The sequence below is a fragment of the Primulina tabacum genome, chromosome 11, assembly GCF_025594145.1.
Source record: "Primulina tabacum isolate GXHZ01 chromosome 11, ASM2559414v2, whole genome shotgun sequence".
Lineage (NCBI taxonomy): Eukaryota > Viridiplantae > Streptophyta > Magnoliopsida > Lamiales > Gesneriaceae > Primulina > Primulina tabacum.
Window position 1 is genome coordinate 35035183 of NC_134560.1, and position 25602 is coordinate 35060784.

At 32.2% G+C, this 25602-nt stretch overlaps 2 protein-coding genes across 3 annotated transcripts; both read left to right on the forward strand.

Annotated features, from left to right (window-relative positions):
* Positions 1-1121: 1121 nt before the first annotated feature.
* On the forward strand, positions 1122-3804 carry LOC142519046 (uncharacterized). Its single transcript, XM_075621932.1, has 5 exons — positions 1122-1600; positions 1723-1924; positions 2211-2279; positions 2414-2546; positions 2732-3804. The coding sequence occupies exons 1-5, from the start codon at positions 1369-1371 to the stop codon at positions 3350-3352; spliced, it is 1257 nt and encodes a 418-aa protein (XP_075478047.1). The 5' UTR covers positions 1122-1368; the 3' UTR covers positions 3353-3804.
* Positions 3805-19962: 16158 nt separating this feature from the next.
* LOC142518828 (O-fucosyltransferase 20-like) lies at positions 19963-23340 on the forward strand. Of its 2 annotated transcripts, XM_075621647.1 has the most exons (6): positions 19964-20820; positions 20976-21144; positions 21862-21951; positions 22033-22316; positions 22451-22709; positions 22790-23340. In XM_075621647.1, the coding sequence occupies exons 1-6, from the start codon at positions 20222-20224 to the stop codon at positions 23015-23017; spliced, it is 1629 nt and encodes a 542-aa protein (XP_075477762.1). In that variant the 5' UTR covers positions 19964-20221; the 3' UTR covers positions 23018-23340. The 2 variants fall into 2 exon arrangements, with proteins under 2 accessions (XP_075477761.1, XP_075477762.1); XM_075621646.1 differs by having other exon boundaries at positions 19963-20820; positions 21862-22316.
* Positions 23341-25602: the final 2262 nt, after the last annotated feature.

Genomic DNA, 25602 nt, shown 5'->3' on the forward strand with positions numbered 1-25602 from the left:
TTCATCCGTGGATCCTCCAGAGATCATTTTAATAATGACCAGTGTAGGAGACTCATCTCGGGTTCTTTTATCTTGCTTCATGTTTCCTCGGAGAGGCCCGTCTCGACTTCCTTGCTTGGTCTGGAAACCCAGGTTTCTTGAGGGTAGGTGAGCCCTAAGTTCCTAAGCGTCCATGGGAATGCCTGAGTCTTCTTTGTAGAAGGTCCAGCTTCGATCAGGCCCGATTGAGAATAATACTACATCAGTCTCCTACACTCACTGGTGTCATGGGCACACTCTTGGTGAAACGTGCAGAATTTGGTGGCCATACGTTGGTCCAGTGTGGGCCGGGAGGGCTGTTTGATAGCCATGTCTTCATCACAAATATGCATCGTCCATTCTCGAGAGACCTTCAAGGGTGTGTATTGAGATCTGCGCCCGATCCTCTGTCCTGCCGGCCCTATCTCCTCTTTTTTTTTTCAGAGCCTCTTTTTTTGTCTCTGGGATTCCTCCTTATTAATGTTTTTTTCTACTCGGGACAACAAATCTTCGAAATCTTGTGGCAACTTTTTCACAAGTGACCGGAAGAAATCCCCTTCTCGGAATCCTGGGTGAAGTTCATAGTCTTGATCTCAGGAGCACGAGATGTTACTTCCAGAGCAGCATTATTAAATTGGCGGATATATGCCCTTAATGATTCATCCTCGATATGCTTTACTTTAAACAAACTGAAAGCAGTCTTCTTGTATTTCTTGTTGCTGCTGAAGTGGTGCAACAAAATGCACCTGAAATCCTCAAAGGAACGGATGCTCCCAGGCTCAAGCTTCTCAAACCAGCGCTGGGCTTAGTCCACCAGAGTGGTGAGAAAATCCTTACATTTAATAATCTCTTCATAACAATGCAATATGTCTATGTTCTCGAACCGAGCCAAGTGCTCCTCCGGGTCAATATTTACATCATATTTTTTGATTTGGGCTGACTTGTAGTGATGAGCGCCCATTCACTATCCGGGTAGAAAAAAGACATCCTTTTGACTCGACCCGAGTAGTATAAGAAGACTCGGCCCATCCCTCCAACTCTTCGACTTTATTCCTTAATTTCACTAGTTTCTAGGCCATGGTGAGGGCCTAAGAACCGACCTGGTTCATTCTTTTTAGTCTGGTACCGCGGATGAGATCCATTTTCGACTCCTCTTGTTCTCGTTGGGATTCTTTTTAGGGGTATATTTATTTATTGAGATTAAACGCTTAAATTCGCTTCTTTCCGATTTAGATAATCCCTGACCTTTCCTCCTACGACGTCGTTTATGCCCACCTTATAAACCCTACTTTTCTTCTCGAACCCTATTTCTGTCACGTCCTCTCTGAAATACTCGGAACACACACAGCCATGGCGGAAAAACAAAAACCCTCAATTTCAACTTCAACTGCGAAAGATCAACCAATTCTGTGCGAGGAGTGCAAAACAAAACCATCGAAGTACAAGTGCCCGGGCTGCTCTCTGCGTTCGTGCAGCCTCCCATGTGTCAATGCCCATAAACAACGTACTGCATGCACCGGAAAGAAACCAGTCGCCAATTCTGTCCCGTTGTCGAAATTCGACGATAATCTTATCCTCTCCGGTAATTGTTGATTTTTCGTCGGGCCTCCAATTTGTGAAAATGTTTTTTCTTTCAAAGCAACTAATCTGTAATTAGCTACCTTTTAATCAATGGGATCATTAGTTTTCTTCTTCTTCTTGTAGATTATAACATGCTTGAGGATGTTAAACGAATAGCTGAATCTGCTCAGAGGAAAAGAGTTAAGTTGTGTGGTAATTATCACTTTAGACTGCCCTTTCCCCTCAAAAGTCTTCGGAGTGCTGCTGGTAGTAGGAGGACGAGAATCCTATTTCATTCTAATGGAATGTCAAAGAGAGAAATGAACAAGACTTATTACAACAACAGGTATTTGCAATCTCATCAGTGCTGTGGGATACAGTGTGTTTTGTTGTAGGATGTTATGGTTTATTTTAGTTTTTGTTCATGTTTAATTATTTAAGGAAACTGTTTTTAGAAAATAACTTCTAAAAGTTCGTACAAGTTTACATTTGGTTTATCTTGTGTCATTCTTTCAACAGAGTAACTCTTTTCTCGGGTGACTATATATGCTGCCATTTGGTATCTTGTTTGGTGACACTTTAAACTCAGTTGACCTTAAGAGTTTATGCTAATGTTGATGGTTTTTTTCCAGGAAGAAATTCATATCATGGACCATTGAATGGCGGTTTCATTCGACGGGTGTTGTGCTAATTGACCATGGGTGAGGATCTTTGTGATCAGATTTCAAAGAATTGTCTGTGAACTCTATATTTTTTTCTTCTTGTGAGAATATTTTTACCCGGTGCAGTTCATGCATATAGTTTTGTATTTCACATTCAAGTTTTTCCACTGCAGAATACACGAGAATACGACTTTCTCTTCGGTGATTGAAAATCATCTAAAGCCTGGCCCTTGGAACCATAAATTGAAACAATTTTGTGACGAGACACTGGATTCTCTTAAATTTTTCATCCGCAAATTTCCAAAGGTTTTCTTTCTTTTGCATTATTTGCAACTCATGCTCATTTCATATCTGTTGTTAAATCTTGGGTACCTTTGCTACTTGATTCATTTCAACTATTTTCAAGTTAAAAGATTCTTGATATTGCAATACAATTTACCTTGGTAGACTTATATTTGTTATTACCCTTAATAATGTTTTCTTAACTGCAGGGGCCGAAATCACCATTTTGTCAATTGAACATGAAAGCTCCAATTCGTGAGCAACTAGCAAATATGGTCATTTTAGAGTACCCCGTTGTCTATGTGTTCTTACCTTCACATAGCTATGATTTTGAAGTAATAACTAATTCAATTCCAATTAAAACGGAGATTAAAGAGTCTGCCCGTAATGATCGCCCGAGTCCTAAAGGTGTGACATTTAAGGTCGAAGAAATCGAAGATGGAGGGGCTTCAGAACCTCATGTTTCCCATCTCACAAACTGTGCCTATGGGAACAGTAAGACCAAGAAAGAACCAAAATACTCAGTTGAGAACCCATTAGCTGTAAGAGCGGTGAAGCAAGCCCAATCCATCTTCCAAAGTGATACATGCACCAGGGCCACTCAAGATGGTAATGAAGGCAGCAGCTTCAGCACAATGCAGTTGGCTCCATTCGATGATATAGATTTTGAACTCGAGCCAGGTTTACTCGACGTGTACTCAAATCTTATTTCAGAAACCAATATTGACAAGTTGCTTGATTTTGACTCAGTATTTGCTGATGAGCCCAAAAATTTGGAAGTTGAAACGTTTTTGTTGGAGGAAGAACTGGAAGAAGGAGAGATAGCATAATTGCAGCCTATGCCTCTTCGCCTTGCAACTCTAGAAATGCTCTGATGTGCATTAATGATCTGAGCTTCCGTACATAACAGTCCTCACTCCTCTACATGGACATTGCAGCAGACTGAAATTTAACTCTGTGTGAACTGAAAGAGGTAAACCTTTTAGTGTCTGATTGGCATTCCAAAGGCTGAAGGTTCGGCAACCTGGGGGGACAATTTTGTGGCAACAACGAATGATTGGCGTTATGCTACAATCTTTCTTGAGCTTTGGTATTTATTTAGACATGGTTCTCGACAAGTAATTTATGAATATGAAGTTTTGCATGTAATCAATCCCCCATATCTGATATTTCAAGGAATAATGCCCTGCAATATAGTCCGCGAGCTTCATTTTTTCGAGGAGGCTGTTGAGGAATGTTTAAGTGTACCAAGGCTTTCCTTGCAACGATAGTTTCAGCTCTAGAGTGATTCCACATTTGTGTTATATGCAATGCATGATCAAATTTTTCTCTAGTGAAAACTGGGTTTTTAATTTACAAAATAAAATCCATGATGGTGGTTTCATGTGCGTATTCTTTCGATCGCAACTTGTTTTGCATTATTGGTTTTTTAATGGTTACTCTCTTAGAAGAATAATAAAAAGTGAACACATTGTGGGTTTCGTGCTCTGATCCAAATTCAAGTCCGTCAATTTTAAATGCTTAATTGTACATAACAAATATGTTTTTCTTTTCTTTTTTTTCTTTTTTTATCTTTTTTTTTTTATGTTTCATTATGATATACTATAAATTCTTCAAAATTAAAGTCAATCAAAATCCACAATCCAAATAAGTTCGTAAATACAAATCTTTCAATATTAATCAGATTGTGTTTGGATTGAAAGATTTGGAATTGATAAAGTATTTAAGTGGAGAATTTGAAATGAGTGTTTATGAATGTAAAGTTTACACATTGACTAAAAGATAACTATTTAAGATTTGAAATTCAAATGTCTAAGTGGATTTAACCAAACAAATTAATTGATTTGTTGTTATATATTTGAAAACTCTATACATCAATTGAGAAGCAATATCAATGCATTTGGAATAAGAAATTTAAAAGTGACAGATTTCAAATTCATTTGATTCATTGAATTCATTTAATCAGGTACATATCATATTCATTACATATCAATCAATCACATGCATTGATAATTATGACAAATTTCAAACTCAATCAATATGAATATACGATGGCGTGCAATAATTATCTTTTCAGCTATATCAATCGAAACATGACGTCTGAGTTGTCATACAATTTAAAATATTTGAGCTAAATAGTTACCAATAGCTATAACTTTTGGTAAAATGACAAGTTTTTTCCTAAAATATTATTTAAAGTTAATCTATCAAAGCACAAGAGAAAGGTGTTAGAAACTTATATCTGAATTATTGAGTGTTCAACGCCGACAAATGAACACAAGTGACCAAGTGAATTTATGGGAGGTAAAAATGTAATATTATAATTATGCAGCTGGATTCCAAGAGAGAAAAAAAGTTCACACGAAAAATAATTTAGCATTTGAAAAGTCTAATTCTGCAGCCACAAAATAATAACTAAATAAAAAATAGTAGTTTTCTTGTGAAACGGTCTCACAAATTTTTATCCGTGTAACGTGTTAAGTCTGCTCATATTTACAACAATAAGTAATACTTTTGATATAAAAAGTAATATTTTTTCATGAGTAATCTAAATAAGAGATCTATCTCACAAAATTGACTTCGTGATAGCGTCTCACAAAAGTTTATTACTAAAAAAATTATGGAAAATAGTTTATATATATACCCCACAACATATCCAGTTCTTACACTTGACAGACAACAAGGCCCAAAAAGTAGGGCTTTTACTTTGAGAATAAAGTGTAGAGGGGCCCACATATACAATGAGGCTTTACAATTAATACATGGCAAATAAAATGGATGGTTATTGGTTGAGATGCATATCAGGTGAGATGTTGGGAATGGGATGGACAATTATTTAAACAATTGAAATAGTTAAATTAATAATAATAAAAATATTTTCAGAAATTTAAATTTAAATAACACTAACTGTTTTATGTATGTACAAAGATAAAATTTCATCCTCTTGAATATTTAAAATTTTAATTTTTTCCCTTGTAAGAAAATTATGATTCTTTTTCTTATTATTATTGTTTTTGTACATCAATCTAATAAAAGAATCATTTTTAGGGTATATGAATATAAAATTAATGTATTATGGAATGGGAAAACTGAGTAGAAATTTGTTGACAAAAACTTGTATGAGACGGTCTCGCGGATCGTATTTTGTGAGACGGATCTCTTATTTGGGTCATCAATGAAAAAGTATTATTTTTTATGCTAAGAATATTATTTTTTACTGTGAATATCGGTATGATTGATCTGTCTCACAGATAAAGATTCGTGAGACCATCTCACAAGAGACATACTCAATTTGTTTCCAAAAAATTACAGAAAGTGAGTTGGGAATGCGAAAAAGTTTGAATATAAAATAAGGTGCACATAAGGAAATGCAAAATTGTGTCGCGGAAGATGTAAAATAATGCGGATTTTTCCAGCCATACTCCATGCCTATGTCCATGTGAAACGTGGTTACATATATGTAAGTCCGAACGCTTATAATTTTATAAAAAAAAATATAGTTATTTGTAATGGTGTAACTCAAATCTTTTAAACTGTAGTTCAAATGCAACATTTTGATTGTTTTAACAAGTAGAACAATTATTACATCCCTAACATTACACGAGTTCATTGTTACAAGTATAACCCCTTATGAATCATTTCAAATATCTACTTTTTATCGATACGAGCCCTTACGAAAAATTATCGATTTACGTTCTCAAAAAATAATCAAAATAAAATCATGTAAAAAAGATGAAGAAGTATTTCCTATGTTCATTCGATGTATGTGGTTTTGTTGCAATAATGAAACGAAAATGGGAGAAAATAAATGCACATGGGGAGGGGACATTTCCCATATGAAAATAACATGGCTCTTGCTTTGCTTTGTTTCCTAATTTCAAAACATGCTCTATTTTGGTTTCTTCCCCTCTACGCCAAAATTAAAGCTCGATAATTATATTTTTACATATGATCATATCGACTTGTCCAACAGCTAAATATTCACACATATTATATAAGTTAATATATAAATAATATAATTTATATTATAAATATAATATAATGAAATAATAAAAATAATTGATAGTGGTATGTTTGAATTATTGGGGCCAGCGAGGATAAATGTATTCAAATAAATAAAAATATATTGAAGTTGTAGTGAGATTTTTACAATTGGATTATGTTTAAGTCACACCAAAGTGCGGGAAACAATTTAGCTTGACTAGTGATTTAATATTTGACAAGTTAATGATAACATCTTGAAATGAGATTTACAGGAATGTAAGTGTGCAATGTAATAGCACAAGTATTCTTATGAATACTCGGAGATAAAACTCTTATGTCACCTTTTTTTATTCTTAGGAAGATTCACTAAAAGACTTTGATTTTACAATATTTTGTAACAATCAACTTCAGTTAGAACATATCAATGCCTAACTTTTTAATGATCACTTTACACTTCTGGATATTAAATAACCCTCCGTTCTCCAGAAACTCGACAGTCAGATTTGACAGCTTGAGTTGTTGGTGTAGCACAAATTTGATCATTGATGATATGACATAATTCTGATAAGAGTGTGTTGTATGAGTAAGCTTGAAGTATTTCTTGTAGGAGTTCTAAGAGATTTTGATAATAATGATTTGAAAATTGCATGAGAGTTGTATATACCTTGTTTCTTGAAACTGGATCTTCATCTATATATAGTTGAAAGCATCCAATAGTCAGATAAAGATTTTCAACGATCACGTTGCATTTCATTAAATGTTCATTTAATATTTGTTTGTTTTTTGTAACTTATAGCTCTTAGCTTCTGAAATTTTTTAGACAATTTAAGAAACTTTCTGTCATATCGAGAATTGGTGAGATATTGTTCATACTATAAATGGCAGTTTTCAGAACGATTGAAAGTAAAGTATTCACTTTTCTTTGCAAATTTTGACCGGCGATTAGAAAATAACGATTTTTATGTAAATTAGTGTGGTCTGAAATTAGATTATCTGCAGCTGGTGAAGACTAAAGCACTCGAGCGTCTGGATTTTTCATCGGCGGTTGGGAACCTAAAATACAAAACAATTTGGCAGCTGGTTTTCTGTAACAACTCGATTATGTTATTTTGTCAATTACAAAAAATTATTGTGTATAACATTACCTGTGAATATTATGTATGACACGCACACAATATTTTTTAACTTTTAAAATATTAAGATATATAGAGTAAGTATCTCGTGATATGGTTTCACGGATCTATATATGTAAGATATATCGTTCATTTATATATTTGCAATGAAAAGTAATACTTTTGTCATAAAAATCAATATTTTTTCAAAATTCGGGATCAGATGTGTTAGATCTAAATTTATTGTAGGCGATGAAAATCAAAACCAGTAGATCACTCGTTAAAACAGCAGATAACTAAAAAGCAGAATCAGTAGCGGAGAAAAGCAGAAGAAGTACCTAAACGGATATAGAATCAGAAGCAGAAAAAAGGACTTTATTAGACTCGACATCTTAACGTTATCAGCTTTAAATGTTACAGTTACCTTTTTCTAGTACAAGTATTAATTGCAGCATTAATCACTGTACGAAGACATTTAATTCACTTTGCCGATTTTAGTATAAAACAGGACTGATTGTTTTATAGCTTTTCTGCAGGAACCTATTTCGGTAATAAAGGTGATTATATCAGAAGTCATAAGACAGTTTCTGATTAAAGATGTTGAACTCAGTCACCTATATATATATAGAACAAACCCATATAGAAGATAGTGCAAAACATCTCTCAAAATCAATCTGTATTTCACGAAACGAGAATCCTTAATATCTTCGAGTTCACTCCATCTGCCGCAAATTTGTGTGGCCAACAAAACATCCTCATATTGCTTGGAACACACTGTGCAAACCGCTATCGGAAGGAGGGCTTGGTTTAAAGAATCTGAAGGCTTGGAATCGTGCGCTTATTACGAAGACTTTGTGGAAAATTCATGTGGGGAATGAGAGATTATGGATTAGGTGGGTTACTCACATATATAGTTGTTTTGGAGGAGTATGGGAATGGAAGTGGCGCAAGGATGAGTCACCACTCATCAAGCAAATTCTTGATATTAGAGATGAATTGATTACAAGAACTGGTTCGACTGATGCTGCTATTTCGTGCTTGATGAGTTGGTTTGGTAAAAAGGACGGTCTTGATCGTGCTTACCAGTTCTTTGTGGGAAAGGAAACCAACTGGCCATGGAAACCTATACTGTCTAAATCCTTCCTGATGCCTAAACATCGGTTCATACTTTGGTTATTTGCTCACCGAAAACTCATGACCCGAGACAGGCTAGGATACATCAGTGATCAGAAATGTGTGTTGTGTGAAATACATGATGAATCGGTAGCCCACTTGTTCTTCGAATGTGGTGCTACAAAAGTCATTTGGGAGAGTGTTCGTCATTGGCTTGATATGAAGAAAATAATGGCATCTCCAAATACAATCCTTCGAGCTTTTACAACACATTACAGAGGTACGTCTACCTTAGCACGTATGAGGATCACAGCCCTCGCGGCAACGGTTTATCATGTGTGGAATATGCGCAATAGGGTAATGTTTGAAAAAGAAAATTGGGATTCCAAGAGATAGTCACAAAGATTAAGATACACACCTACCGTTGTATACCGGAGGCCATTCAGATTGCGTGTGTGCCGCACTAGTTTTTTTTTTTTTTTTGGTTTTCATAGTGAATTGTATTGCTGTATCATTGTCATTGTAATTTATGATTATCTTTGAATTCGGCTTGTGAAAGCCCCTGAGTATGTCCAGTGTATTTGTATCTCAAACTTTTTACCCATTTTAATGAAAAATACTTTCATTAAAAAAAAATAATAATAATGGCTGTATATTAATGATGATTATTGGATTAGCCAAGAATATAATAGGTTGGTGATTATTTCGATTCTCTCTCCCATAACTATATTAAAAACAAATGTATATGTATTGGTAAAGTGTTCAAAAAATAAATTAATTAAAGGAACAATAATAAAATCTTGAAATTCTTGACATAAATTTTACATTGATATGATTCAAATCGGAAATCAAAATTAACTTCAATTTGATTAACATACATGTCAAAACCAGAATTATGTGCAACCAAATCAAATCATGTCCAAATAATTCGGTTTGATTCTATCTTCTATCGAATTCGAAAACTCCGAACCATTACTATGAGAAAAATCTTCTTTTTTGTGAGTGAAAAAAGAAAAACTTGGGCAAGTAATATTTGTAAGGCAAAAACTTATGTGAGAGAGTTTCACGGGGTTGTATTTTATGAGACGAATCTGTTATTTGGGTCATCCTATGAAAAAATATTACTTTTTATGCTAAGAGTATTACTTTTTATTGCGAATATCAATAGGATTGACCGTCTCACAGATAAAGATTCGTGAGACCGTCTCATAAGAGACTTACTCTCTTTATAAATCTGAAGTTTATTTTGTGAAAGATGGATATACGAGGCCACCAAAACAATTTAACATAGACTTTAACTTGGAATGTCGTGTAGTACTAAAAAACGAGCTGTTCCCAGAAAAAAATACAAGGCGTGATTTAAACGTAGGTGGGTGGTTGCTTAAATATGATGATTTCTTTATTATGACATCAACATTTTTATTTTAATTTTTGAGTTGGAAGATTATGTATTTTGTTGTTGAGTAGGTCTCCTGTGAGAGGATCTCACGAATGTTTATCTGTGAGATGGGTCAATCCTACTGATATTCACAATAAAAAAATAATACTCTTAGCATAAAAGTAATAATTTTTCATAGATGACCCAAATAAGAGACCCGTCTCACAAAATACGACCAGTAAGACCGTCTCACAGAAGTTTTTGTCTTGTTATAATCATATATCGATCCCGAAAACTCATTTTAAATTTTAGGATTTTGGTGTTATATGAATTATGGAGCATCGGAATGACACCGACATTTTTATTTATTAATAATTAGTTCATTTATCATTATAGGCGTCGAAATAATAAAACATTATATGTTGAATAAAATTTATTGATTATTCAACCTTTTATTTTTATTATTAAAAGGAACTTTAATTTATTAAACAATTCCCAAATGTAAATAATTTTTTATTCTTAATAATTAGCCCGTATGCTACTATTTGATTGTCAAAATTGATTGTTCAACTAAATTGAATCTTCCAAATATTTTTTTTTTTAAAATATTTTTTCCTTCTGTTCATCTAACACATATGTTGTCGAGGTGGAAAATTTTACAAATCTTTTTACCATAATTTATTCTATATTGATGAATTTTCTTATAATCAAATGAATTTTTTTTATCGTTCCAGAAAACTTCTAAATTTAATGATATTGTCTTGATTATCTCTTTTCATATTTGAGTTACGATTTGATGAAATCATTTCTTTATTGTATGTAATATGTCTAGTAAAACTATATTAGTTGCAAAAAATAAATCGAGATAAAAAATAATTATTTTTAAATATATTGTTGGGGTAATCGGCTTTATCATGTCCAAACACAGCGGAAGTTTTAAATTTTTTTATTTGACATTCAAATAATGTCTTTGAACATTTGTATAGTTTAAACAAAATTTAATCATTCATATGGTGTTTATAAGTTTAACTTTAGTGAAATATTCGTTCCTTAACTAAATTGCACTAGAAAATTTAGAGGAATTCTAGCGTTTGAGATAAAAAACCAAAAGACAGCTCACCCTTATTTTCTTTGAAGTGGCCGAAAATTGGAGAATGGAGGAGAGTTTTTTCGAAAATTTGAGTGTGTTGGAAGCTAGGGTTTTTGTGGCCTCTTTACTTAATTATGAATCCTTAACCTAATTACATTAGTTATGAATTAAGGGTTCCTTAATTAAACTTAACGAGCTTAATTAATTAATTGAACTAGTCCAACTAGTTTAATTAATTGTTATATTAAATTTCATTATGTTGAACGTGTACTTCTACAAGCCCGTTATACATACTTCTCATTACATTTAATTTATTCTTTAATACACTCAATTTTTGAGTTTAATATTTTAAATTCTCAAATTTTTATAAATTTAACTCCTTGACTTTATTCTTTCCAAATTTTAGTTATCATAAATTCAAATTCATGAATTTATTATCTCGATGAGAACAAATGATTCAGTGCTTATGTGACACTCGATGGTTCAGAGATACAGCTAGTCGTGGATTCACAACTCTTCGTGCTTCATGATATTTTTCCTTTATTCGGGTTTACCCTAAATTTGCATCATTCCATGTACCAACATTTGATCATGAGAATGTCAGAAATCATTTTGCTGATTAAACCAATCGAATCATGGTAAGAGCGTCTAGTATTATCGCCCTACGATTCCCTATGTATCACCGATAGTGCCTGCAAGAACTAATCGGTTATGATTAATGTACAATAAAGTCTCTTCATCTCATATATCCAGATCGAATCTGCAATAATTGATTCATCGAGGGTTGTATATTAGATTCGATAACAACGTGACACATTCATTAAATATTCATAGTGTCATCGTATACAAAACTAGAGAACCCTTGTTCCTAATGTACATCTTACACTCTGGCAATAGATTTCATGCACTATTATTTCGTTAGATCACATAGGATATTCATACCCGTAGGTGAGAGGTGAATTCCCGACTACAATGCACTGGATCCTACAAATGTCGCAATTGCACCCAACCTCACGACATTGTGTCCCTCGCGGAGTCGGTAAACGAGTCAAAGCACAATCCTAGTATGTAGAGCTTCAATGTTGTCCCGGATCGTAAGGACTAATGATGTGCAATCACAACCACTTTTCTTCTCGATGAATGATAACCACTTGAAAAAGTTTGAAGGATGGTTATTCAGTACAAACATCATATGATCACTCATCTGCATGATTGGATATCTCTATGCCCTTACCATGAAATACGATACACAACATCACATATGTTAGTCTCAAAATCAAGCGACATTTATCCTTGTTTTTTTAAACGGTTGAATCGACTAGGAACAAATTTAGAATATACAATGTTTACAAATTAGTTTCAATATCGAAGGATGATTCATTTGTATTAAAATATAATCAATGTCTTTATCTATGTAAATTGCATGGGTATATAGATAAAGTAAAACGAAACCATGAAACGTAAATTATATTAAAATAAAGACGATTAATTACAACTTAGTCAATAAATTCCTTAGCCAATTATTGACTTACAGAACATCTACTATAACACACACATATACACACACTAATTACTTTAAAGAAAATTTGTAAAATATACCATGCAATCTATTATATTTCTCACTTGGATAGAAAGTCTAATATTACAACAGGTTTAAATTTCGAAAATTTGTAAAATATACCGTTAAATTTCGGTATATCGTAATTATTGTATTGAAAAATATTGCACATATAGAATTTAATGGTATATCGTAAATTTCAGGATGATATGATATCATACTAAACTTTTCTGTATCAGTATAACATTTAAAAAAGTTTGGTATTTCAAGAAAAAAAATTCATATATTTTAAAAATTATAATATAATATCAATTTCGATATCGGCATGATATTTAATAAATTTCAATATTTTGATGTGAATAACATCAATTTTTTTAAAAAATTGTGTAGACAGTACGTACATATACTATACCGAAATTTCGATGTAACGAGTTCTTTTTTTTCCTTCTAAGAACATTATGAAATTTATGAGATACCGAAATTTTGATATGACGTACGATTTTTTTTAGAAAATATAATATACTGTACCGAACTAGGCCTAATTATAGTTTATTTTAACTTAGTTTTCATCTAAGATGTCATTTTTCTCATAGTATTAAAATTAAAAATCGTGTGTAATTTTGTCTTTTTGCAATTTTTTTTTTAAAAAAAGTCAAAATTGAAATATAATTAACAATGTACAGAGTATAAACAACACATATATTACTAATTACATATACATATGCTGTATTGCAATAATAATATTTATTGAAGGAGGGATTGATAGATAATATTTGGACCGATATACAATTTAATATAATTTACATCGTATATTGAACACTAACCAAAAATTTTGGCAAAACGACTAGCGATACATACCAAATATGACTTACATTTCAAGCCAGCATCAGGCCTCATCTTGTCATAGAAATGGGAACCAAATTGGCCAATTTCTAAACCACGGCTTTGTAATTGAACCATCAATGTGCCTCGACGAGACATTATCGATAAAACCAGTAAATTTATTACTGGTCCGATAATATTTCTCCGACACCCCTTACGTTGGCACATATTCCAAAAAATCCCCCCAAGATTGAAAACAAACGTTAGTAGATAGTGACAAAAACCTACTTAAAATGACAAATCACCCCCTCATCGAATACGAAATTCGAGGTGGCCACATGTCAAGTCACTGTCTGCCACGTAAGAAAATCCGCCACGCTGTACTGTCATGTCACCACTTGCCAGCTTTAAAATTGTAATAAATAGCTGTAGACGTCCACTTTTACCGTGTGATTTATTTTTTAATTTTTTTTATAAATTGATTTTATTTATTTTTTAGTAGTCTTGTCCGAGATATTATTATAAATTAGAGAATTTCACGTTAGATGAACTATATAACTATTATAAAATATATTTTATGATTTTAGAAAACATGGATGACTTGAAATACAATTTATTACAAATCTGAGGCTTGGAAATCCAATTGATCATGATACCTGGTATTGTTAGACTTATCGAGCATGTTCTTCAAGGCATATAGTCTCAAGACATACAGCTACTCAAGGTTTTCAGCCGATAAACCATATTCAAAGAAACTGAGCTAAGAAAAAGAGGTATTTAAATTTTAGAATAATAATGAATATAAAGTTTATTTATGAAATTTTTACAAAATATAAAAGGATTTATAAAAGATATACAACATCAGAGGATTTTACCGAGATACCTTAGAAACATAAATTCATAAAAGAATCATCTATAAACATCTTAAACGTCATTTTTCGGCTGAGTAGGCTGAAAGGCTACAACGTGAATTTATTATTTTCTGGTTACTCGTACCTTGTGTTTACCATATAATTTTTAGCAACGTGTAATTAATTAAATTATTTGGTTAATTAATTAGAAAATCGTTATGGATTAGTAGTTTTTTTATAAAGTGAATAAGATTACAAATTTTAGACTAATTTAGTAGTTCCGAGTTAGATTTATGAGCATCTCTTATTTTAGACCCGTGGATCCAATTAATATCTAAATAAATTTTTTTCCTCAAATCTAAATATATTAAAGGCTATTTCTTAACAATATAACTAAAAAAATAATTTTCGATGGAAAATATTACTTTGAATATAAAAAATATTTTTTTAAAAAGATCGGGTTGGATCAGATATATATCCCACAAAGTTGATGCGTGAGACGGTCCCATAATTTTTTTGTTGAATTAATTAAGTTTTGGTGATTTAAACTGAGTCAAACTGAACTGGTAATGAGCTAAACCAAACGATCCAAGTCAAGGGGTGATCAAAATTTTTAAATAATCATCCGAACCGAATTACACAGCACCGTTTTTTATAATATTTTATAAAAACCGCGATTGAAAATAGTAATCGTAAATCGCATCGTATATGCGATTTTTTTTTTTGCCAATAACACCACTAAACCGCGTCGCGCAAACCGCTTGCCATAACATTTGGTCTAAGGTTATAATAATATGTAAACAACATATTCAATTAAAGAAGTCGTAATTCATTATATTTCAACTCTCTTAAAAATTATTACTCCTACAAATAAAACTTATATTTTTCTTAATTATTCTCCATATTAGTCTTTTATTAGAGTATTTATTTATTTTACCACAATATTTTGTTTGAAATTTGAAAGTAAAAAAATAATAAAATAGTATAAACGTTATTTTTGTTGTGAGTGTGTTGTGTTGTTAAATTATTAACTTAGTTTTGAATCTTGATTATTGTTTATCTAGCTTTATTTTTGTATGATTTGAACTATATTTTATATTTAAAAACACTATAATAAATTCGATTATATATTCTAATATTTTTCATTAAAAAAATCGTAAACCAACCGCAACCGCCTGAAACTGTTCAAAACCGTAAGAATAATTCTACATGTAAAACCGCGATTATAAAGTTTTATTGAACCACGTTATTATAAAAGTTGTAATTTCCAAACTTTTATAGTGAACATCTTTATCACAAGGAAAAAGAAGTGACGTAGGAATAGTTCAAATATCAAAACATACAGAAACATCTTTGTGTTATTTACATTTCAGTCAGCCTACTTTTGATAACCCAATTTCGTTCTTACTTAGCAATTTTTTTAGTGTTCAATCTATCAGGCTAGTTTCCTTTGGCACATAACTTATCTGATTATGCAACTGATAGTGACTTGGCGAGAATCGCAAAAATAAAAGTTGTTAACTCAATCGAATTTCGAATAAACTAGTGTGATTGTTTGTTCAACTCTTTCTAAAATCAAGAGTAGGTATCTTGTGAGACGGTCTCATGAATCTTTATATGTGAGACGAGTCAACCTTACCGATATTCACAATAATACGACCCGTGAGACCGTCTTACATAAGTCTTTGCCTAAAATCAATCACCCGATCATAACAGCTTTTTGTAATTTATAATTTTGTATTGACATGGGGCGAGCATCTTGTACCCTTGTGAAAACCTAAAATTCATGTAAACCTTCTATATAAATTAATTAGCTTTTAAAGCGTTGTGTTTAAAACATTCGCAAAACTTATAAATGGAATAAATATGCCTTTTTTTTAATTAGTCTGTTTCAACCACGCTCTAAGTAATGGTATATTTAAATTTCTCATAAATTATATATAGAAAAAATTAAAATTTTTGAGAGAGTGTGGCCATATACTATATCTACCATATTCTAATAAAAAAATTTATATTTGAAAATTAAAAATATTCTCATTATAATAATTAATTTCTATGATGTTACATTAGTATTCTACAGTAAAATCTTTGTAAATAATACTCGATAAATTAATAATATATCTAAATAATATTTTTTCTCGATCTCGATTTGGGTCAATATTCTAAATTAATAATTTTGATAAATTAATAAAATAATAATTTTTTGGAATACGCGTGTATAAAACTATGCTCTCATCAACATTATAAATTAATAATTCTTTGAAATTAAAATATAACTAAGACAATTTGGATTTCATACATTTTTAAATTATCGATTAAATAATATCTCTCTAAATAAATACAAATTGATGGTCTTAATATTATTAATTTATTAAAATTTTACTGTATTCCTAAAATTAATTAATAAAAATGGGCCAAAAATATAAATAATCATAGCCTTTTTTGTTTAATTTTTTTATTTAAGAGTAGCATTGGATTTATAATCCCCCTTTTGTGTAAATCTATGAGTAATCTACATTGCATGAACATAAAATATATAAAATACAGAGGAACCAGGCTGTCTGAAATCCAAATGACGGCGTCAAATATATATATATATATATACACATACATACCAGGCTGTCTGAAATCCAAATGACGGCGTCAAATATATATATATAAAAGTTATATTTAAATATATATTAATTATTTATTTAGTTTAAATAAAAATGTAATATTAATTTATATTTAATTTATTTTAAATTTAAAATAAAATTTTTCTCACAAAAAGACAAATCTATTCCTCTAGGCGAGTTTGACCTCGTGATCTAGGTTAATTTATTTTTTCATCTTGTTTAGACGAAGATGGTGGATGTTCATTGCAAAGTTTTTTTTGTCAACTCTTATGTTTTATTTTGCTTGATGTATTTCGGGGTACTCGTTGGTTTGTTGGTTTTTTGTTTTGCTGTATTTTGGGTTGTCCCGTTTGTATCATGTCGTTATTTATGCTTTGATGTTGTCATTGTATAGCCTTTTGCGGAGGTCTTGGCCTAGTCTCCCTCCCATTAGATTTTATTTGTTCTTCTCTTTTGTTGTATATACTGGTAGGGATCCGCCTAAACCTCTGCTTCCGACGGTGTTTCTGTTTTTTTTTTTAAAAAATCTTTTTTTATTGGTTTTTTAAAATCTTAATTAGGATAAATTATTCAGGAAAAATATTCAAAACCTAGAAGTTATGATTTCGATTCATAGATTTTCTACTACTACTTTTATATAAAAAAAAAGCCGAAATTTTTCAAACATTCATTCGAACGTCAAAATCACTTCTATTTTTTTAATAAAAATATTCTTAAAAATTGAACTTATTTAATTTTTTTTTAAATAACAATTTCTATATCCAAACTCGTCTTTTATCTTTAGATATTTTTTATATAATATGATAAAAAATTTGGTAAAAAAATTAGGGCCACTAGAAAATAAGATATATATTTGGGAAACCTGAATAAATCTGAAATTCTGATTACCACAATATTAAAATTAATTTTTAGTTTTCTACTTTTAAAATTTTAATATAACCTTAAATAGTTCCTAGTATATCATTATATTAAAATTGATATTATTCCACTTTTTTATGGAAAGTGATATTTTAATAAATGCAACCAAGCTTTGAGGGAATGGAATGATGCCATTATTATTATTATTATTATTATTATTATTATTATTATGCGTCAAATAATTAATTTCCAGCTGTTTTTTTCCTTTTTCTGGGAAAGGAGGTAAATGAATAGCTAAGCTGGATACAACTTTGTTCAAAAAAGACTTTTTTCTTCTTCAAATTTTTTTTAAAAATAAAATAAAAAACCTACGTACTTCGTTACGTTATATTATATTATATTAATATTATATTGTTAGTTTTCTTTTTCAAAAAATCTTTATAAATTTTGAATTTTTAGAAAAAAAAATGTGGTGTTGTTTTTTTTATTTGAAAAATAAAGTAATTTATAATTCTTGAATTTTCATGAAAGAATACGATGCTTTGTTTTGATTTTGTCATCTTAGTCTTAATTTACTGCACAATTACACCCCCCAATTTTATGGATAAATTCATTAATTTACTCCTTTTAATTATTGATTACACTACTTATTCAAGATTTTTGAATAATTTCATTAATTTAAAATCTTAAGATTCACATAATTATAACTCTAGTGACATGATTATATTTTAGGTATGTAATTAAAGCATCTAGTTAGTATTCATATTGAAAACCTCGCTGGCATGACTATAAGCATTGGTATCGAGATTTGGACCTAACTCAATTTAAAAAATTAGCTCAAGAGTTTGTTCAAGTTCATATATACAATTCTCAAAAATTTAATCATGTGAGATGTTTAACATGCACTCACGCTCAATAATGAACATTTGGAACGTGAAATTTACAAGATATTATCGACTGACTCATATGATAGTTTAAAACATAATGGTAGGCTTTGAATATGATATCATGTTAAAAGTAAGACTTTGACTCAACTCAACCACAAAAATTATAGATTATCCAAGTTCGTATATATAATTCTCAAAAATTTAACCGAGCCGACATGAGATGTTTAACACTAAGTCCTAACATTCCGAAGACAATAAGAGCATTGTGGATTCAAACATCTCAACATCTTAGAAGGCATGTTTATTCTAGAAGGAAAGATCAATTTCGGAAGAGAAGAAGTGGTGCTTTCAACAGTTACTCTGGTTATGTATAAACCATCCAAATTTAACTGGTGAGGGAACCCGCGGGGAAGGTTATTCTCTTACAATATTAATTAGGCGAAGTCAGGACAAAAAATTATATTACTAATTACTTATACTTAAATTTCATGATCAGTTATGCCAAAAAAATTATTATTACTAATTACTTACACTTAAATTTTATGCCAATTTAATTTAAAAAAACACGATCATTTTATTTTTATGAAACGAGAAATCGCAGTTGCTATTTTCCAGTGCATATTGAATAAATCCATGTGTTGACATAATAGTTTGCAATCCACGTTAACAAGATAAATCGCACCGTAGAAACTTTATAAACTGTGATAGAGAGAACAAACACATTATTATTATAATTAAACATAAACGACAAAACATGATCAATTAGCTAATTAATAAGAATAGGTCTCTTGTGAGACGATCTCACAAATCTTTATCTGTGAGTTGGGTCAATCCTACCGATATTCATAATAAAAAGTAATACTCTTTGCATAAAAACTAATATTTTTTCATGGATGACCCAAATAAGATATACGTCTCACAAAATACGACTTGTGAGAACGTCTCACACAAGTTTTTGCCATTAATAATCCATGTGGATTAAGTGTGGATTAAATATGTTTCTGGTAGATAAACTTATTTTAAAAAGTATAGCAAATTAAATGAGAATAAATAACAATTTAATGTGTTTAGTGGAACTAATTAAAGTACCAACCCTCGAATAAAATATGAAATATTTTCAATAATTTTCTTCAGTCAAACGCGGTCTATAAAGACGACAATTTACATACATGTAGCCTCAAAACACCGAAAAAAATGAAATAAAAAAATAAAATTCAAAAAAACTGACGCAAATTCCCATCCTCTGCCTAAATATTACAAGAACCAATTGCTTCAACGCGTTTGAATGAGTTTTCGCGTTCTTCTCTCTCTTAAATCTTCTTTCCAAGAAAGCTAGCTCAAAGGAAGAACCCTGCTTCTGCATTTATTGATAGATATCTCTTTGCAACACTTTCTTTTCCTCCTGTTTGTCTGTGGTTTTGGGGTACTCAAATGTGCGAGATGGCCGTCTGCAAAAGCAGCAAGAAGAAGCAGCAGAGTTACATTTCGGTCCCATCTCAAATAATCAGCCCAATCTCACATTCATCTCTCGAATCGTTGTTGGTATCTCCCAAGAAAAAGCAGTCTCACCCCTCGAAGCTCAGGGCTCTGCTCCACTCCCCAAGGTTTCTCATCTTCTTGATTTTTCTGCTTGGTTTCATCTGGATGTTGAGGACGTATGATTTTGATCCTTCGATGCCTTTCTCGAGGAACCCATGTGCGGTTTCTAAAGAAAAAGGTGAAATCTTGAACGGTCTGTCGAGTTCTCAGCTGAGTATGGAGGGGAAAGAGGGTGAAACTTATGAAGAAAGTGGGTTTTGGAAGCAGCCCGATGGGATGGGATACAGACCTTGTTTGGATTTCAGTGAAAGGTATAGAAGAGAGGGTAATGAAATTGTTAAAGACAGGACAAAGTATTTGATGGTTGTGGTTTCCGGTGGGATGAATCAGCAGAGGAATCAGATTGTGGATGCTGTGGTCATCGCAAGGATTCTTGGAGCAGCTTTGGTTGTGCCCATCTTGCAAGTTAACGTTATCTGGGGTGACGAAAGGTATGTTTTCTTTTGGCATTTTTCTTTTCTTTTGCAGCCTTTTAGTGTCAACTTTCTTGGTTCAAAATTTTTTTTTTGTGATGTTTATTCTTGAATTTTTTCCTTCTAACCGAGTTACATTGACGTTGTTTCTGTGTTTGCTGTGATTTTTGCAGTGAATTTTCTGATATATTTGATTTGGATCATTTCAAGAATGTTTTGGCAAATGATGTGAGAATTGTGTCATCTCTTCCCTCAACTCATTTGATGACAAGACCCGTGGAAGAGAAGAGCACCCCTCTTCATGTGTCTCCGGAGTGGATTCGCTCTCGTTACCTTCGACGGGTAAGAATTGGCATCAAAACTGTCTCATAAACCAGGGGCCCTCAAAAGGGCCGGACATATGAAGTTAAATTTATTACTAAATTTGTCAACAAAATGAAAGTTTTATATGAATCTGCATTATAAATGTGTGATCCGATTTTAAGCAATTTATAAGCTTTATTAAGTAAAGTAAGTGCATCAATTCTTTAAGAAACATGAGTGCGATTTAAAACAGGAAAATTTTAGGCTATCAGTTTGTGAGGTCGAGGATGGCTTTTAGCACGTTTTCATCGACCTGGGACTATGTATGTGGTTGAAGAATCAATTCATTAGCAAAACGAAGTCAGCATTGTGCTGCAAAAACACAGTAATGACTCCAAAGTTTGAATCTTTGATGTGTATCCAACTTAAGACTTCCCGGAGGCTAATTCAAAGCTTTAATTCTCTGACATGGTCAGACTTGCGGCCATAAACCTTAAATCTTACATTAAGATAAAATGGAAATAGAAAACAGTTCAACTTTTTGTCCGGCCAATTTTGAATCCTGGTACAAATTCTTTTAGCAGATTAGAGTAATGGACGGGTTCAACAAGCCCGAATAGTTTAATTCCTGAATTGGCTGTAAATTATCATGAGCAACAAGCTTACAAGAAATATTATTGAATAATGAATGGAGGGAAACTCTTATGTTGCTGTCTCTGTTGATTCTTATTTGAATCAAAATGTTATTTTCTGCAGCTTAGGAGGGATGGTGTGTTGCTGTTACGTGGTTTGGATTCGAGGCTTTCCAAGGATCTTCCTTCTGATCTTCAAAAGCTTCGTTGCAAGGTATATTGGTCCCCTCATCTTTATAATACAAATTTTTACTACAAATATGTCATTAACCAAGTTATCCAATTTGACTTGCAGGTGGCTTTTCATGCGTTGAGGTTTGCCCCCCATATATCTGAAATTGGCAATAAACTTACGGAAAGAATGAGAAACAAGGGACCATATCTTGCTCTTCATTTGCGAATGGAAAAGGACGTATGGGTTAGGACCGGGTGTCTTCCTGGTCTAATTCCCAATTACGATGAAATGATCAATAATGAGAGGAAGGCACAGCCAAAGCTCTTGACATCACGATCCAACATGACGTACCATGATAGAAAACTTGCCGGACTCTGCCCTTTAAACGCATTAGAAGTCGCGAGGTAAACTCTTTAAAACACATGCCATTTAAAATCTCCATGATTTCCTCTCTAAGTTGTCATCACCATCATTCAATATCTCACCCCACGCTCAATGTTGAGGTTTCTGATCTATCATTCTGTTGTGTATTATTTAGGTTGCTTAAAGCTTTGGGAGCTCCGAAAAGTATGAGAATATACTGGGCCGGTGGGATTCCTTTGGGAGGAGCAGATGCTTTGTTGCCATTGGTGAAAGAGTTTCCTCATTTTTACAGCAAGGAAGATCTTGCATTACCTGGGGAGCTCGAACCATTTTTAAAGAAAGCTTCATTAATGGCAGCAATTGATCACATAGTTTCGGAGGAAAGTGATGTATTCATGGCATCTCATGGAGGAAACATGGGGCATGCAATTCAGGTAAGAAGATTTACTTCACAATTCTGAGTGACTACCCTTTTCAGCGTTGTTTGGTAACTGTAATTCTTCTCCTATAACAGGGGCATAGGGCCTATGCAGGACACAAAAAGACTATAATCCCGAACAAAAGACACATGCTTCGCTACTTTGTTGATTCTTCGCTTCCTGAGGCCAAGTTCAACGAGATCATGCTCAACTTGCACCAAGATTCTTTCGGGCAGCCAGAGATTAGAACTAGCAAATCTGGGAGGGACGTGACAAAGTATCCTATCCCAGAATGCATGTGCAACAATACTAAAGTGTTATAGTATCGGTTCGATGAGTTGTAGTAACCTAAAGCTCCAAGTTTCAGCATTGAGATGTTAGAATGTGATGCTGCGGCAGTGAGGAAGTTTGGAGGTTGCACAGAAAGCATGTCCAAAATTGGTTGTTCTACTTCTGTAAGCAGAAGAGAGAGTTCATTTATTTTTCCCCCTCATCTTTGTTGATAAATTTTCCAGTGGGGGACATTTATATAGAAAATAGTGTATATTTATTTTTTATTTGATCCATTCATTTAATTCTTGGAGATCACATTTATAACATGTGAATATACATAGATTACTTGAATAAATTGTGTTGCATTTTTCAAGACTGCTGATGCTACACTTCAATTGGGATGGCGAATGTATGATTCTAACTAAAACAAGCGATGCGTGTATAAGATAAATGGTTCGAGTGCCACCATATTTTGTTGCAATTAGGGGCGAGCATTCGCTCACGATCTCATTAACCGAACCGAATAAGTTAAAATGGATTAATTTTTTTCAATGAAACCAAACAGATCGAATTTTTTTCGCTAAAATCGAAATGAAAATTTTAAAAATAGGATGTACACTGAGGTTTTTTATAAAGATTCATGCATTTCATTAGAAGAAAGTATGATTTTACTCTAATTTATGGAAAACATGAGCAATTTATTTTCTGAACGATAGACTTGATAATTTTTCTTGCACTCCAATGTGAAACTTGATTCCAACAGATTTATGAGTGATCCAACCAAAACATTATTAATTATTATATCCAACAAAGGAAGATTTTTGAGAAAAGAAAGAAAACTAGAGGTTAGTGAAATCCATAGGGATATATAGTATTAGACTATAGAGCCATCAATACAATACCGACAGCCCAACACAATTAAGGCCCTAAAGAAAAATTTAATATTATTTTTAAAATAAAACTTTTCAACCGATTTTTTTATATCAACCATCAAAATTGAACTAATTTAATAGATTTTTTTTAAAAAAAATTAAAAACGTAATTTTTAAATTAACCGAATCAAAATTTTGAATTGGTTTGATTCGGTCCGTTAATTCGGTCTTTTCTCTTCCTTGATCACAATTTAGAGTCAAATGAGCGAGAACCGGAAATTTTAGGGTGTGTAAATTTTAACTTAATTATAGACATGTATTTTTGAATTATGATATTATTGTAAAAAAAATAATATTTTCGAAAATATTAAACAATTATACACGGAATTAAAAAGCTTAAAACCAATAAATATGTACATTCGAAAATTTGGTGTCATGATCATGCATGCATTTCAAATTTTAGGAAGGGAAGGAAATTCAACCATCGGCTTGCACTCAATTAAAGAAAGTTTTGACCAACCTGGTTGTTAGTTATATTAACCGATCAAGTTATGTAATAATAAAAAAGAAGAGATTATCGGAACATTCCATGTTCGCAATCTTGATTTTGATGTTAACAAAACTTGTTATTGCGTGTTTAACAATTTAGATATATCAAAGACCGGTTCAACTGATTGTTAAGTTGATAGGTGATTCAGCAGAATACCTTCAAAAGTTGGGCCAGCTAATGAAGAGTTAAACTGATAAAGAGCTCAACTGACTAGTATAACTGAATCAGTGAAATCAGTCTAGCTGACGAGCCAACTGATTTCAGCAGACTAGTTCGCAGATTGCGGCAAGATTATTTAATGGAATTCAGTTGTGCGCAAATGTACAAGCAATTGTACAATCATAGGTACAATAATGAACGTTGCAGCAGAGCTTAAATTAAAAAGTTTTCAAAATGACTGTCAGAAAGTGAAGACATTTTTTCGGGAAACAGATTCAAATTGCAACAGACATAATTGATGAGTCTTGATGTACGATTACCTTTGTTTCTATAAATACAAGATGAAGACCATAAAAAAAAGTGTGTGCGAATGAACACAGATAAGAGAGAACACGCATAATGCATATCATCTTGCAAGAAGCATCTAGCCCATATTTGAGGAAACATTTCAACATGTTTTTAGAATAGATTAGAAGCACAAATCCCTAAGTGTGTGAGAATACCTTCGTGTTGTATTCATAGATCAATTCTCACACGCACACACAATCACTCACATATACCAAAGAGTTGATCCTTAAAGTTTAGTTGAGTGAGTCTTGATACAAAGATGTTAAACAATATGTTTGCAGTCTTCGCACAAAGACGTTAAACTGGTGCGAGCTGAGAGGTGGTTCCTTCAGTCTAGTTGAGTGCTAGGCGTTCAGTTAAGCAGTAGGGTAAGTCATAAGCTGATTGGAGTTATACAAAATGTTTGTATAAATCAAAGTCTTCTAGTGTATCTTACCCGTGAGGTAGAATGAGTGACATAAGAGATTCAGTTCCGAACATCCATAAACAAATTCTGTCTTTTTACTTGTTTTGCATTGCATCTATTTTTAAAACTGATTTTATCAGTTCAATTCTCACGATTACTGAACTGATACAAGCTGCAACTGATCCTCGCTTAATGTTTTCAGTTTTCCTTCACAAAAGATTATTTTGAGTATTTTTTCACTTGGTTTGAAAACCAAACTCGATTTAATTTTTCAGTGTTTACATTCTTAGAACACGAGCT

Coding starts and splice junctions, on each gene's coding strand:
- LOC142519046 (XM_075621932.1), top strand. CDS start 1,369: ATGGCGGAAAAACAAAAACCCTCAATTTCAACTTCAACTGCGAAAGAT. Junction 1,601..1,722: donor CGATAATCTTATCCTCTCCG/GTAATTGTTGAT, acceptor TTCTTCTTGTAG/ATTATAACATGCTTGAGGAT. Junction 2,547..2,731: donor TCATCCGCAAATTTCCAAAG/GTTTTCTTTCTT, acceptor TCTTAACTGCAG/GGGCCGAAATCACCATTTTG.
- LOC142518828 (XM_075621646.1), top strand. CDS start 20,222: ATGTGCGAGATGGCCGTCTGCAAAAGCAGCAAGAAGAAGCAGCAGAGT. Junction 21,145..21,861: donor GCTCTCGTTACCTTCGACGG/GTAAGAATTGGC, acceptor TATTTTCTGCAG/CTTAGGAGGGATGGTGTGTT. Junction 22,317..22,450: donor AACGCATTAGAAGTCGCGAG/GTAAACTCTTTA, acceptor TGTATTATTTAG/GTTGCTTAAAGCTTTGGGAG.